Here is a 12,721-nt window from a genome sequence, read left to right on the forward strand (position 1 = left end):
AGGTAGAGATCCCACAATGTGGTTCTCTCTCAGCCTTGCTATTTGCAGCAATATTCGTTGACTTATGGATTCCAGCGTTCCTATCGTATGCGGATGATATTGTAAGCTACTTGCCATGCGAACGCCGTGTTGGTGATTTTTCTTTAAGCAAAATCATAAATTTTGCTTAAAATTCATAAGCAAGACAAACCTCTGAAACTGGAAACAGCTACCAAAATACATTTTGTAAGAATGTCTAATTTTTTAGCCTGTCAGTTAATCCAGAGAAGTCAAGCTATCTCATCTTTATTCCAAGTCTGATGACTGCTGCTGATACGGCATCTTCTCTACGTCCAGAATTGGCAGGAAATGTTCTGACTCCCACAGAATGTCAAATTCCTAGGAGTAATTCTTGATGCGAACCTCACCTATAAATAACAAATACAAGCTCAGTATTCCAAATCCTTGGGAGCCTTCTGGGGAGTGAAAATATATCTGTGCAAAACTCACAATAAACAAATAATCAGGAAATACCTCGCAACTTACTTCAGTAGTGTGCTGGCCTGTGCCGTGGAAGTTTGGTCTGCCGCACCACTCATCAGCCCAGGAAACTATGGGACCTCTAATTCTGGATGCTGAAAGTGGGGCCAACTTGTGGTCTCAACAAATCTACATGCCATCTAAATCTGCACTCTGCTCCAACCTGCAATACACGTCCACAGTCCATGGAACTCAAGTGTTAAAAATAAAAGCATTCCTTTATCTATGCTCATCTAATCACGATCACATCAACATCTGGAGCACGGTTGTTTGGCGTTTTCTAAGAAGACATCTCCGCAGTACCCCTTCCTTGTGCTCAAGGCTCCAGAGAATACAGAATTTCATGAGACATTTCCCAAATGTGACTCTGGACACTTAACTCGCTCAACATCGACATCGATCTGTTGTCTACTGATAAGGCATAGCGCGATGTCATCTTGCCTATCTTTCTGTTTGTAAAGGACAATTATGTAAGTGCCGGTCCTGGTTAGCCGATGTCATTTTATGTTGTGCTCAACTTGCAGTCCTTTTTCGTTTTAATTACTATTACTTTTTCTTTTTTTTAATCTTTATTCATTATTTTATGTAATAGTGGCATGTGATGCAAGAAAGCAAGCGGATGAGCTTATGTAGCATCAACCAAAAAAAAAAAAAAAATTCACACAACCATTCCCTCTAAATGTTTGTACAGTTCTCCCTTGAATTTATTTATTTAACCTATCAAGTTCCACAACGACAGATGGAAGTTTGTTCCAGCAATTAACCACCCGCTGGCTAAAGGCAAATTTCCGCAGATCTATTGTACAACTGTCTTTCCTCAATTGAATTTATGTTCCCTTAGGTTCGTAATCTGATCAAGTGGAAGAATCCCATCAGAATTCAGCGTGCTCAACCCATTTAAGGCCTTATACACCTCAATCAGATCACCTCGCAGGTGCCTAGTCTCCAGCCGCTGCAATTTTAAGAACTTAAGCCTCTCATAGTAAGAGGATCCCTTCATTCTCCTCACCAATCTTGTTGCGCTTCTCTGTACACGCTCAAGCAAATCTACATCCTTCCTAAAATGAGGCCTCCAGACCTCAAGGCGAGGCCTGACCATTGCTTTATACAAAGGGATAATCACCGCCTTTTCCCTGCTAGCAAAATTCCTGTATATCGTTGACAAAACCCCATGACCTGCTCTTGCAGTCTGTCTGCATTGCTCAGAAAACTTCATATCTGACTGCACAATTACTCCCAGGTCTTTCATTTTCTACAACTCTAAATATAGCACCACACGGTTGGTATGTTTCTCTGGGGTTACTTCTATCCATATGCAGTACTTTGCATTTGTCAATGTTAAACTTCATTTGCCACTTCTCAGCCGATCTGCCCGAATTTTCTAGATCCTGTTGCAGTAGCACACTGCCATTACTGTCATTAACAACCCTGCCAACCTTTGTATCATTTGCAGACTTCGACACTAAGCCTGATATACCTTCATCAATATCATTGATAAATATACAAAACAACAGTGGGCCCAACACCGAACCCTGTGGGACATCACTAATAACATTAGTCCACGAAGAGCAGCGCCCATTGATTACCACCCTCTGTCTTCACCCACTCAATCACCCTTTTATCCATTGTAGCAACTTACCCTTAATACCATTCTGCTCCAATTTGTACAGTGCGCAACAGTGTCAAAAGCTTTCCTGAAATCAAAGTATATGATATCAAATTTATTTTTTCATCCAGTTCCTTTGTAACCACATCATAATATCCAATCAAATTTGTCAGACAAGACTTTCCCTTAACAAACCCATTCTGTGTCTGAATTATTGCTGAAGTCTTGTCTACATAATCCTGCAATGAATCTTTAACCAGTGACTCCATTATTTTACCCGGAACAGAAGTTAAACTAACTGGTCTGTAATTGCTCGTGTCACCCTTCGATTCTCCTCTGTGAATTGGGAATACATTTGCACATCTCCAGTCCGTGCGGACCTCCCCTGATTCCAAGTATGCTCTCATAATTATGGCTAAGGGTTTGCTTAGTTCCTTTGCTGCCTCATTTAATATAACTGGATAGATTCCATCCACCCCAGGTTCCTTTCTTACGTTTAACTTCAACAATTTCTCCTCCACTTTGCTTTCAGTTATTAGAAAATCATTAAGTATCCCCCTACAATTTGATAACCTTCTGCCATTTTAAAACCTTAATAAATCCTCATGTGTGAATGTAGATGAAAAATACTCATTCAGTTTATTTGCTATCTGAGCAGGATCATCAACAGTCGAACCACCGATATCAAGTTGACCAATCAGATTCATCCCCTTCCTTTTAGAGTTCATATAAGTAAAGAAATCCTTGCTGTTTTTCTTAGCATCCTTTGCCAAAGATTTCTCGTAATCTGCCTTCGGTTGCCCTAATGTCCTTTGTGACTTGATTACAGACTAGCTTATATCTGCCATAGGTTTCTGTGTCGCCTAATAATTTATATGCATCCCACTCATTTTTCTTCTCTGCCACGAGTCTCATTAGTTCATTTGACAACCATTTAGGCCTAAATCTTGAACAATATTTCTTAATAGTTACGTAACTTCTCAATGTCGCTTAACTCTGTATGTTTGTTTGTTCACTTGTATAGACAATGTATTGTAAGATGCCTCTGGCTTTCTGTGTAAAGAATCACTAATGCCAATAACGATTTATGTCAATAAAGAATCTTATTATTATTGATTAATTAGTAATTAACTGGTAACAAGATAATTAGCCATTCACTCTTCACTTCTATTAATTCCATAAAAAAAATCAGTTAATTTAAGAAATAAAAATTGAATATGCCTTAAATGTAACGTATTGCATACATTAACTAACTTGTTTACATACAAGTAAGTTTCACCATTTCAACAAACTCCCACCATTCGGGGGGGGGGGATACCTTTTGTTGACTGAGGGAAATGTTCCTGATTGCTTATTATTATTTGTTTATTTCTCTTTCGAAAGCCCCATTTAACAGCCTCTGACTAGAGGGTATGTTATATTATTTCAAAAAATGTACAAACTATTTATAAAATGATAAAACATATAGCATACGATTAAATTAAGCCAAAAATATAAACGTTAAGTAAACACTATTGTACATTAATGTATTCAGTGTATATTCATTTTTATGCCTTCAGAGGGAGAAGAAATAAATAAATCTTTATTTGGAAGAGAGAAAATCCAGCTCAGGATCCTGGGTGTGCCAAGTGTTTTTCAAAGTAAATGGATGCTACAAATAAAAAATGTTTTTCAAAGTAAATGGATGCTACAAATAAAAAATGTTACACGTTGAAAAATAGTATATAAGCAAAACAAAGATAGTTGATTTATATTATGAGAGGTGTTCATTGTGGAAGCATTGAGTTTACTATATACTGTACATCATGAGTTACCTTGTAGTGTGCTTGTTCGATCGCCTTTTCCCCACCCACACCTTCTTCTTTGGTCAAGTCTCTATCAGACTGTATGAGAGTCCGCTCGATTTAATGTGACATTTTTCTGGTTCTTCTTTTTAATAATATGCTTATGAGTTGCCTTTGTTCTTACTTGTACAAGGCTCAGAGCTTGCATCGCTTTCAGACTGTTTAAGTCTCCATCCCATCCGTTAAAATTTGAAGTTGGAGGTTATTATTCTCCGTTAATATTCATCTTTGTATCACGCAGATGGTTACGTTTTAATTAAGTTCCAGCTTCTTGCTACAGTTCGCCTCTCATCAGTTTGTTTTGAATTTTTCTTTTGTCTTCTTGGTTATGGAGTTCATTTTGTTCACTAAACAGTGTGGGTTCCCCAGATCTTGTTTTTTCTATTTTTTAAAATCTTTTTGATTTTTTTACAAGGCATGCATGCTAGGCAAAATAATGTGGAGACATTAGGGCCAACAAAAGTATTTTGTTAGAGATATTTTCACGTAGGCGAAATGTTTGTGGATTAGCTTGTCCATAGCGAAGATGCCTTTTAATCATGTTAACCTGGAAATAAATTACATCAAATTAGTAGATGTAATCGTCTAGTTTGAGTCTATCAGGTAGCTGGAAGCACTCTTCGCTACGCTTTTAAAAAAGGTTGTCAGACATTCTAAACTCCTCAAAAGCGCCTGTCATTATGGAAAAAGTTAATGCACAAAAAATGTCCCTTACGTGGAAACATACGTGTTCTAGCGGGATAACCACATCTCTCTGTAATAGAGCACTGAGCACCGATGATGTGCAGGCTGATTACGAGGGAGTTAAGAAGTCCAATATATGTGACCTTGGTTTTACATATTTTCATTATCATCTTAAACTGGACCAGATTAATTTTCATGTAAAAATTTAAGCAACCAAATAGATAGACAAAGAGTAAACACCCCAAGCTAACCATATTTGTTTATTCTTCAGCTGAAATGTAATTGCTAATATAAATTATACACGTTTTGATTTAAGTCACAGTAAATTTTATTTTATAATTTCATTAAAATTTTTACCTACGAGAACAACCGCTGATCAATAATATTTCCTAATATTAAAATTTCCTAATTAAAATTCAGTTCCCACATATACTAATTACAATACAAAAAGGTATTTTTTGTATTGTAATTGAATCGATGTCTTGAAGAATTTTTATGGGTCTATTTCACAACGTGTGGCCGAGTTACACAATCTCAGTCGAAGGCAACATGGTTTTTCTATGGTAAGTCGGGTTTTTCGTCCAGTCCGGCAAACAGCAAATAGACAACAGAACACGCCCAATTTACAGACATATTATGTACAACGCAATATGGCCTAAGTTGCTGATGAGCCTAAAACCCTACAACATCATCTTCGAGAGATGCTTTATAAATATCTATAAAAGATATTTACTAGAATTCTTCTAGAATAAAGGTGTCTCGGGACATTTTTCTATCTTAATAGGCTTAAAGGGTGGAAATTCACAATTCCTGGTTTAATTAAAACTGCTTTATCTTTAGACAACATTTAAAAAACTAACTTGACTGGATTTGTTACTTAAGTTAGGGCAACGGCTTTATGCTTTTGTCTATATCATGATGACGAAAAATAAGACCACGACGCGAAAACACTGGAATCTGCGTTTCCAAGTTGTTCCTTTTATAACGAACATCAAAACTAATTTGCTTTTCAGAGTGAATAAATCACTTACATTCTGGTGGTCAAATTTTATTATTAAAAAAAAAAAAAAAATTCTCGCGTTCACAGATTACAATGCAAAAAAAGTCATTTTTCTAGTTTTTTTTAAAAGTGGGTAAACTGCTTAACCACCTTGAACACATATCGGATAGTTTTTTTTTTTTTTTTTTTTTTTTAAGTACGAACAAGAACATGTAATACAATGTAGAAAATTGGAATGTTCACCTTTCCTGAGGAAGCAATGCCTTTACTCATGCAAAGATAACACAGTATCCAAGCAGCTAGAAGACAGAGTGCAATTTTCCAGTTGAATCTTTCCGGTCGCTCGATAGAACTGCTAATATCCAGCGTTTTTCGATACCAAAAGTATTGAGTTGCTGTGCTTTTCTGAAAAAATAAAAAAAATAAAAATAATGATAATAATTACAGCAACGCATTAAGCAAATTTATTGCTTGTTAATTTAAATTATAGAATAATTTCAAAAGAAATTTGACAACTCACGTGCATTTTAAATTGGAGAGAGAAAGAATCTCAATCGCAGCACAAGGAGTAGAATATACAAATATACATTAAAATATACAAGACATAATATGAAGGTGCAATGAGCACTCTGTTTTCTTATATAATGGTTAAATATTTAGTAATGTTGTATTAAAAAAAATTTACTGGGATTGTGTGAACATACGTGATACGATGGTTAAATTTACACGACATTTATATGAACTGGTACTCGCACAAGCGAAGCTTTGGTACGTAAAGGTCTATAAATTTAGTGAGACTTTGTGGTTTTATTTCTTTGGGCCTGGTTTGATCGTCAGTTGCAGAATATATATAATTTTTTTTTTGTACCCAACTCTCAGTTCTGACAAGGATTGCTACTCGATTTTTTTTATTTTTCTTGTTAACAGCGCGCGTCTCATCGAGCACTATTACGCCCCATGACTGCATTGACTAAAAGTAGAATCTCAGGATCTGAGAGCTGGTTTTGTTTGTTGAATTTTTTCTTTCAAATATAGGTTTCAGAAGAACTACACATTTATTTAAAGCAAAACATTGTTTAACAAACCAACAACAAAAAATAAATAAAATTAGCTAGATAAACTCTTTAATAGCTAATACTAAATACATGTGTATTAACACTTGGCTTTGCTCGTGACTTCACCCAAAGCATAGAACTTGCTCATTCACTCCTATTTCCAGTCTTGCTTTAATAGGGTTACTACAGATTCTGAAACAAGTTTTTGTTTTTTATATTAAGTGTATTAATTATGCATTTTTATTGGTTATTACAATTACCTACACAAGAATTCTCTATATTCAGTTTTGTATTCTATAATTCAAAATCTGACTTGTTAGCCATTCTTTATGGCTCAACATAAAGTGGAAAATTTTACTATCAGTTCTAGTGCGGTCTACACAGCCAATATAAAATAACTAACCTAGTACATTTTTTTTTTAAAAAAATCAGCATTGGCACGCTCATCAACTAAATTAACCACATGTTTTCTTTGCGAGCTGTGGAACTTAAATAAATTCATTAATCACTATGAAGAAAGTTACTATTATTTCCTTCTTTACCGCCAATGTCGAAGATACTTTAAACAGTTATGAATTTTGTTTTATTATTTATTATTATTATTTTTTAACTTCCTGACCTCATAGTGAGAGAATTAAATTCTCTTACTGTTCTACTTCTTGCTATATCAGATGATCACCTCTCCTCCCCCTTTGTTTTTTCTCGTTGCCTTCCTCTTGCCGCCGATGTGGGTTCTTCTTCAGAATTCTGCTGTGGTATTCTTTTGTGATTCCTTTTTGATCCTGGGATTAACTCTTCTCCTCCCGAGCTACTGGCTCGATGATCCTGTGATTAGTAGGTGCCGTCAGATAACTGCATGGAGTACGACCTTTTTTCACTTTATTCATACCTTGGTAGCTCTTCTTTGCGCGTGTCCCGTTATCCTCTCTTTCTATTAACTCACTCGTACAATATCTAAATCACACGTTTGGTTTTTTTTATGAAACTGCACACTTTTATATTTTCTACAGAAACTGTCCGTTCTCTTCGCAGGCCAAATTTAACTCCTTGACCTCTCCGTAATCATGACTTTATTCGAGTCGTTAACTTTACGGGTTATTGCCATTAAGAGAACTGCAATTTAAACCACGTTTAAACCGCTTTAATTATTTTTATAAAGAGCATCACGTTCCCGAACCTATACCGGCCACTTGATCACCTGCACAACTACAATCCTAGACCTCTCCTCACGTTCACGAGACAGACATTTTCTATTCATTTGCCACCTGTGAAGAGCCGTTTCTGATGTCTTCCGGTGACTGCAGTTTTTTTTTTTTTTTTTCTGGCCGCACTGAGCTTTACTCTCATCCGATGTGCCTCGCCTAAATCTGGGCGAACGAGGATTAATTATCAAAATGTTGCTTATTTCATTGACTCACTTTCTAGGTAGCTCTTTTATCTGGTATATTTCTTCTTTTGTAACCTTAAAATTCTCTTCTAAAGTGTTAGCACTGTTATTTTTGTCTTTATCGTTTAATTATTAAAACGATGGAGACAAAAAAAACCAACTCTTACAATTTCACGTCAAGACCTAACATTCAGACTTCTCCACCAGATATAAAAACCTCTAATAGACGTCTCTCTATGGCCCAGTGGCGGCTAAATGATCGACAAGTATTTTAATAAACACTAGGCAATATACTAAGCAATATACACTAGTTTACAGGTAATGTCCAGCCGATGGGCACGTTAGCAAAATATCAAATAACCTTTGCCTTTGAGTACTGTTATGGGTGAGAAAGCATGGCATAAGCATGTCTGCCATCACTGACTGTTGATTAACATGACATCTGAGATAACGAGCGAACACAGAAGGTATTAATAGCCAGCATGAAGAAAAGTACTAGGGTATGCTCTAGAGAAGGGGAATACCATGCGAGGGACGTTCGAAAAGTTCATAGCCTGAATATGAAGAGTTTATTTGAAGAATCTAGTAACATGTTACTTTTCAACATAGTCCCCTTTGGAGTCGATATACTTTTCTCGCTGATGCTTCAATGCATTGATGCCAGCTGCGAAGAAAGATTTTTCTCTTGGGCCTCCAAGAATCCGTCCACTGCCCCAATGACGTCGCTGTCGAAGGGAAAATGGATGACAGCCAGGAATTTTTTCAAATTAGGAAATATGTGGAAGTCTTATGGTGCTTCATCTAGTGAATATGAGGGATGGTCTAAGATTTCAAAACCGCACTCTTCTAATTTAACCATGGAAATTACAGACTTGTGAGCAGGCGCGTTGTCCTGGTAGAATAAGACTCCTTTGCTGTGTTTTCTTCATCGTTTATCTTCGATATTTTCAAGCAAACGCCTCACAAGTTCAGCATAATATGACCCTGTGACTCTCTGGCTTTTCTGAAGGTAATGAACTAGCAATACTTAATCAACATCCCGAAAAACCGATGGCATTGCCTTGCCAGCAAAAGGAATCGACTTAGCTTTCTTTGGAGGGAGAGAAGAGCTGTTTCCATTGTTTGGAATGCTCCTTTGTCTCTAACTGAGACTGATGGACTGATGAATCCCATTCGTGGTCACAAACCTTGTAAAACTTTGTTGCTTCTGCTTAAAAACGATACAAATGTTTACTTGATATGACAACCCTTGTGCCGTTTTGATCTGCTGTCAACAACTAAGAGGATCCATCATGCTGACACCTTTTTCATAGCGAGAACCGCTGTTATTATATGGTACACATGTCCAAATGAGATACCCAAGACGCTGGCAGTGTACCGAACTGTCACTCGTCAATCATTCGTTACTAGCTCATGCACATTGTCAACAACTAGTAGAGTGATGGACGTTGCAGGTCTTCCAAATGGGTCATTTCTCCCTTCCTCTTTTAAATTCTGCTGCCCATTAATGCCAGGGAAGAGAGCCTAAAAAACTTCAAGGGTTGTGTTAGGGTTGTTAAATGTACAAGAACAGTAAATCTTAATTGTTTATACAGTAACGTTAGAAGTGTCGTCAATAAAATGAGCGAATTCGAACTGCTGGTTAAAACAAGTAACGCGGACATAATAGGGCTTACAGAGACGTGGTGCCACCCGGAAATTGGGGATGATGAGTTTCAGTACGGCTTGTATAATGTATTTAGGAAGGATAGGTTAGATAGAAGGGGTGGTGGGGTAATGCTTCTTATCAGAAGCAGCCTGAGTGCGACGATAGCTTTCCCGGATTCAGACGTCTCACATGCTAGTATAGAGTCTGTATGGTGTGAGATAGTTGGAAACAAAGGTATAATGCGAGTAGGAGTAATCTACAGACCAGGTGATTGTGAAGATTATGACAAAAGCCTCTACATGCAAATGGAATGGGCAAGTAAGCGTCAATGCCTTATTATGGGTGATTTCAATCTGCCTCTAATTGATTGGAGTAAATGGGAAGGAAACTCGACATGGGGAACAAAATTTTTAAATCAACTAGATGACTGTTATTTGTATCAACATGTCAGGGAAAATACTAGAGAAAAGAATATCCTAGACCTCATCATCACACATGAATCAGATGACATAACAGGGCTGACAGTAGAGGAACCAGTAGCAGGAAGTGATCACGGAGTTCTACGGTGGATGATGACGAGAGAGGTAGCAGAAGTAAAAGGCAAAGGAATGGGTTTTAATTTCAGAAAAGGAAATTACGATGCCTTAAGGTACTACATGGCCTCTATTAACTGGGTAGATATCGCGCAGAGAATGAATACAATTGAACTGTGGTACGCTTTTAAAACATTAATCACAGATGCCTTGAATGCGTATACACCATTAAAAAAATACTCCACGAGGAGGGTTCCAAGTTGGATGACTAGTGAAGTTGCCGCATTACTTGAGCAGAAAAAGGTGGCATGGAAAGGTTACAGAACAATAAAAAGTACTGAAGCCTATAACAGCTACAAGGTGATGTGTAATAGAGCCACAGAAAAGGTTCGACAGGCAAAGGCAGTTTATGAGAAATCACTAGCAAACAGAGCAAAGAGGGGGGATAAAGAATTCTTCACATATATAAATGCCAAGAAGAGCAGGACAAACCAGATCGGACCTTTATGTAAGGGAAAGGGGATAGTAATAAATACACCAGCTGCCGTTGCAGATGAACTCAACAGTTATTTTGCATCGATATTTACAAATGAAAAGCCTTTTGTGGCAAAGGGAAATTGTGGGAGCGAAGTTAAAAAATATGTAATTAGTGATATTGAAATTTCGCAAGATTATTTAATGAAAAAACTTTCGAGCCTACAGACCAGTAAGGCTCCTGGAGTTGATGGAATATATCCTATAATCTTAAGAGAGGCAGCAAGCGAGTGCATTGAACCATTGAGGCTAATTATGCGAGCATCATTAGACTCTGGGGAGATTCCCTTGGATTGGAAAAGTGCAAATGTATCTCCCATACATAAGGGTGGCTCTAAAAGTGAAGTTGGAAATTATCGACCTGTCAGTCTTGACTTCAGTAGTAGGGAAAATCATGGAGGCAATGATCAAGGGTGGAATTCAGGATCATTTGGATCGAATTGAAATTCTCAAGGATACTCAGCATGGTTTCGTAAAGGGAAAATCATGTTTAACAAATCTGGTTCGCTATTTCGAAAGGGTCACTCACGAGCTGGATTTAGGGAATAATTTCGACATTGTTTATTTAGATTTCAGCAAAGCTTTTGACTCAGTCCCACATGAGCGGTTGCTTTATAAGCTGGAACAGGTTGGAATCACTGGGAAAATCCTTAGATGGATAGAAGGATGGCTTCAGGGCAGGAGGCAGAGGGTTGTGATAAATGGCTATTCCTCAGATTGGGTTGATGTAAGAAGTGGGGTTCCCCAAGGATCAGTATTAGGACCACTGTTGTTTTTAATTTTCATAAACGACATTGATGAAGGGATAGAGGGCGTGATGTCTAAATTTGCAGATGATGTTAAAATTGGGAGAGTAGTTAATGATCACTGTCAAGCTGAGCTTCTTCAGAGAGACCTAGATAGACTTCAGGAATGGTCAGAAAAATGGCAGCTGTGCTTTAATCCAACAAAGTGTAAGGTATTACACCTGGGAAACAGTAATCCCAAAAAAACTTATTCACTTGGTGGAGTTCAACTAAAGCCAGTACTGGAGGAAAGGGACTTGGGTGTTACGATACGGTCAGACATGAAATTCTCTGAGCATTGTAAACAGGTTGCAAGGAAGGCCCATGGTGTCCTATCGATGATCTATCGAACTTTTGCAAGTAGAGATAGGGACGTGATAATCCCATTATATAAGGCTTATGTTAGACCACACTTGGAATACTGTGTTCAAGTATGGAGACCGCACCTGAAGAAAGACATCGAGCTTCTTGAAAGGGTGCAAAGAAGGGTAACTCGCCTGGTGAGATCGGCAAAAGGGCGTCCTTATGAAGAAAGACTTCGAATATGTGGGTTGCAGAGTTTGGAAACTAGACACCTTAGAGGAGATTTGATTGAGGTGTTTAAGGCTCTGAGAGGCATCAGTAAAATGAATGAGGACAAAATTTTCAAGATTATAAATGATGCTAGAACTAGGGGACATAAATTCAAGTTACGGGGGGAAATGTTTAGATTGGATTGCAGGAAGTTCTATTTTAGCCAGCGAGTTATAAATTACTGGAATAAGTTGCCTTCATGGGTGGTAGAGGCCGACAGTTTGGGGAAATTCAAAGGTCATCTGGATAGTACTTTTGGGTAAGGGAAGCACATAGGATGATAGGTTTAATTTCCTTTTTATTATTTTTTTTTATTTATTAATTATTATTATTTAGTTATTTATTTATTATTACTTTTTTTTTTTTTGTTTTTATCATTGTTTTGTTCGGATTTTTTTTTTTTTTTTTGGCTGGTGCAGCATAAGCCATAGGCTTTCTTGCACCATGCGGCCGTTACTAATACTAATACTAATTAACAATGGAATAGGAAGGGGCCTCCTCCTCCAATGTTTTAACCATATATGTCGTAAATTACCTTTGAATGACTGCACTG

At 37.3% G+C, this 12,721-nt stretch overlaps 1 protein-coding gene across 1 annotated transcript in view; it reads right to left on the reverse strand.

Moving 5' to 3' along the window:
- LOC150079106 (sodium-dependent neutral amino acid transporter B(0)AT3-like) overlaps positions 1 to 12,721 on the reverse strand; it is a 341,694-nt gene that overhangs the window by 151,020 nt on the left and 177,953 nt on the right. The window contains exon 5 of the mRNA XM_090383850.1: positions 5,897 to 6,058. Within this exon, the coding sequence (XP_090239976.1) occupies positions 5,897 to 6,058 (162 nt within the window). The remainder of the gene's footprint in view (positions 1 to 5,896; positions 6,059 to 12,721) is intronic.

This window comes from Mastigoproctus giganteus, chromosome 10 (assembly GCF_048544385.1).
Source record: "Mastigoproctus giganteus isolate SK-2022 chromosome 10, ASM4854438v1, whole genome shotgun sequence".
In the NCBI taxonomy this organism is placed as follows: Eukaryota; Metazoa; Arthropoda; class Arachnida; order Uropygi; family Thelyphonidae; genus Mastigoproctus; species Mastigoproctus giganteus.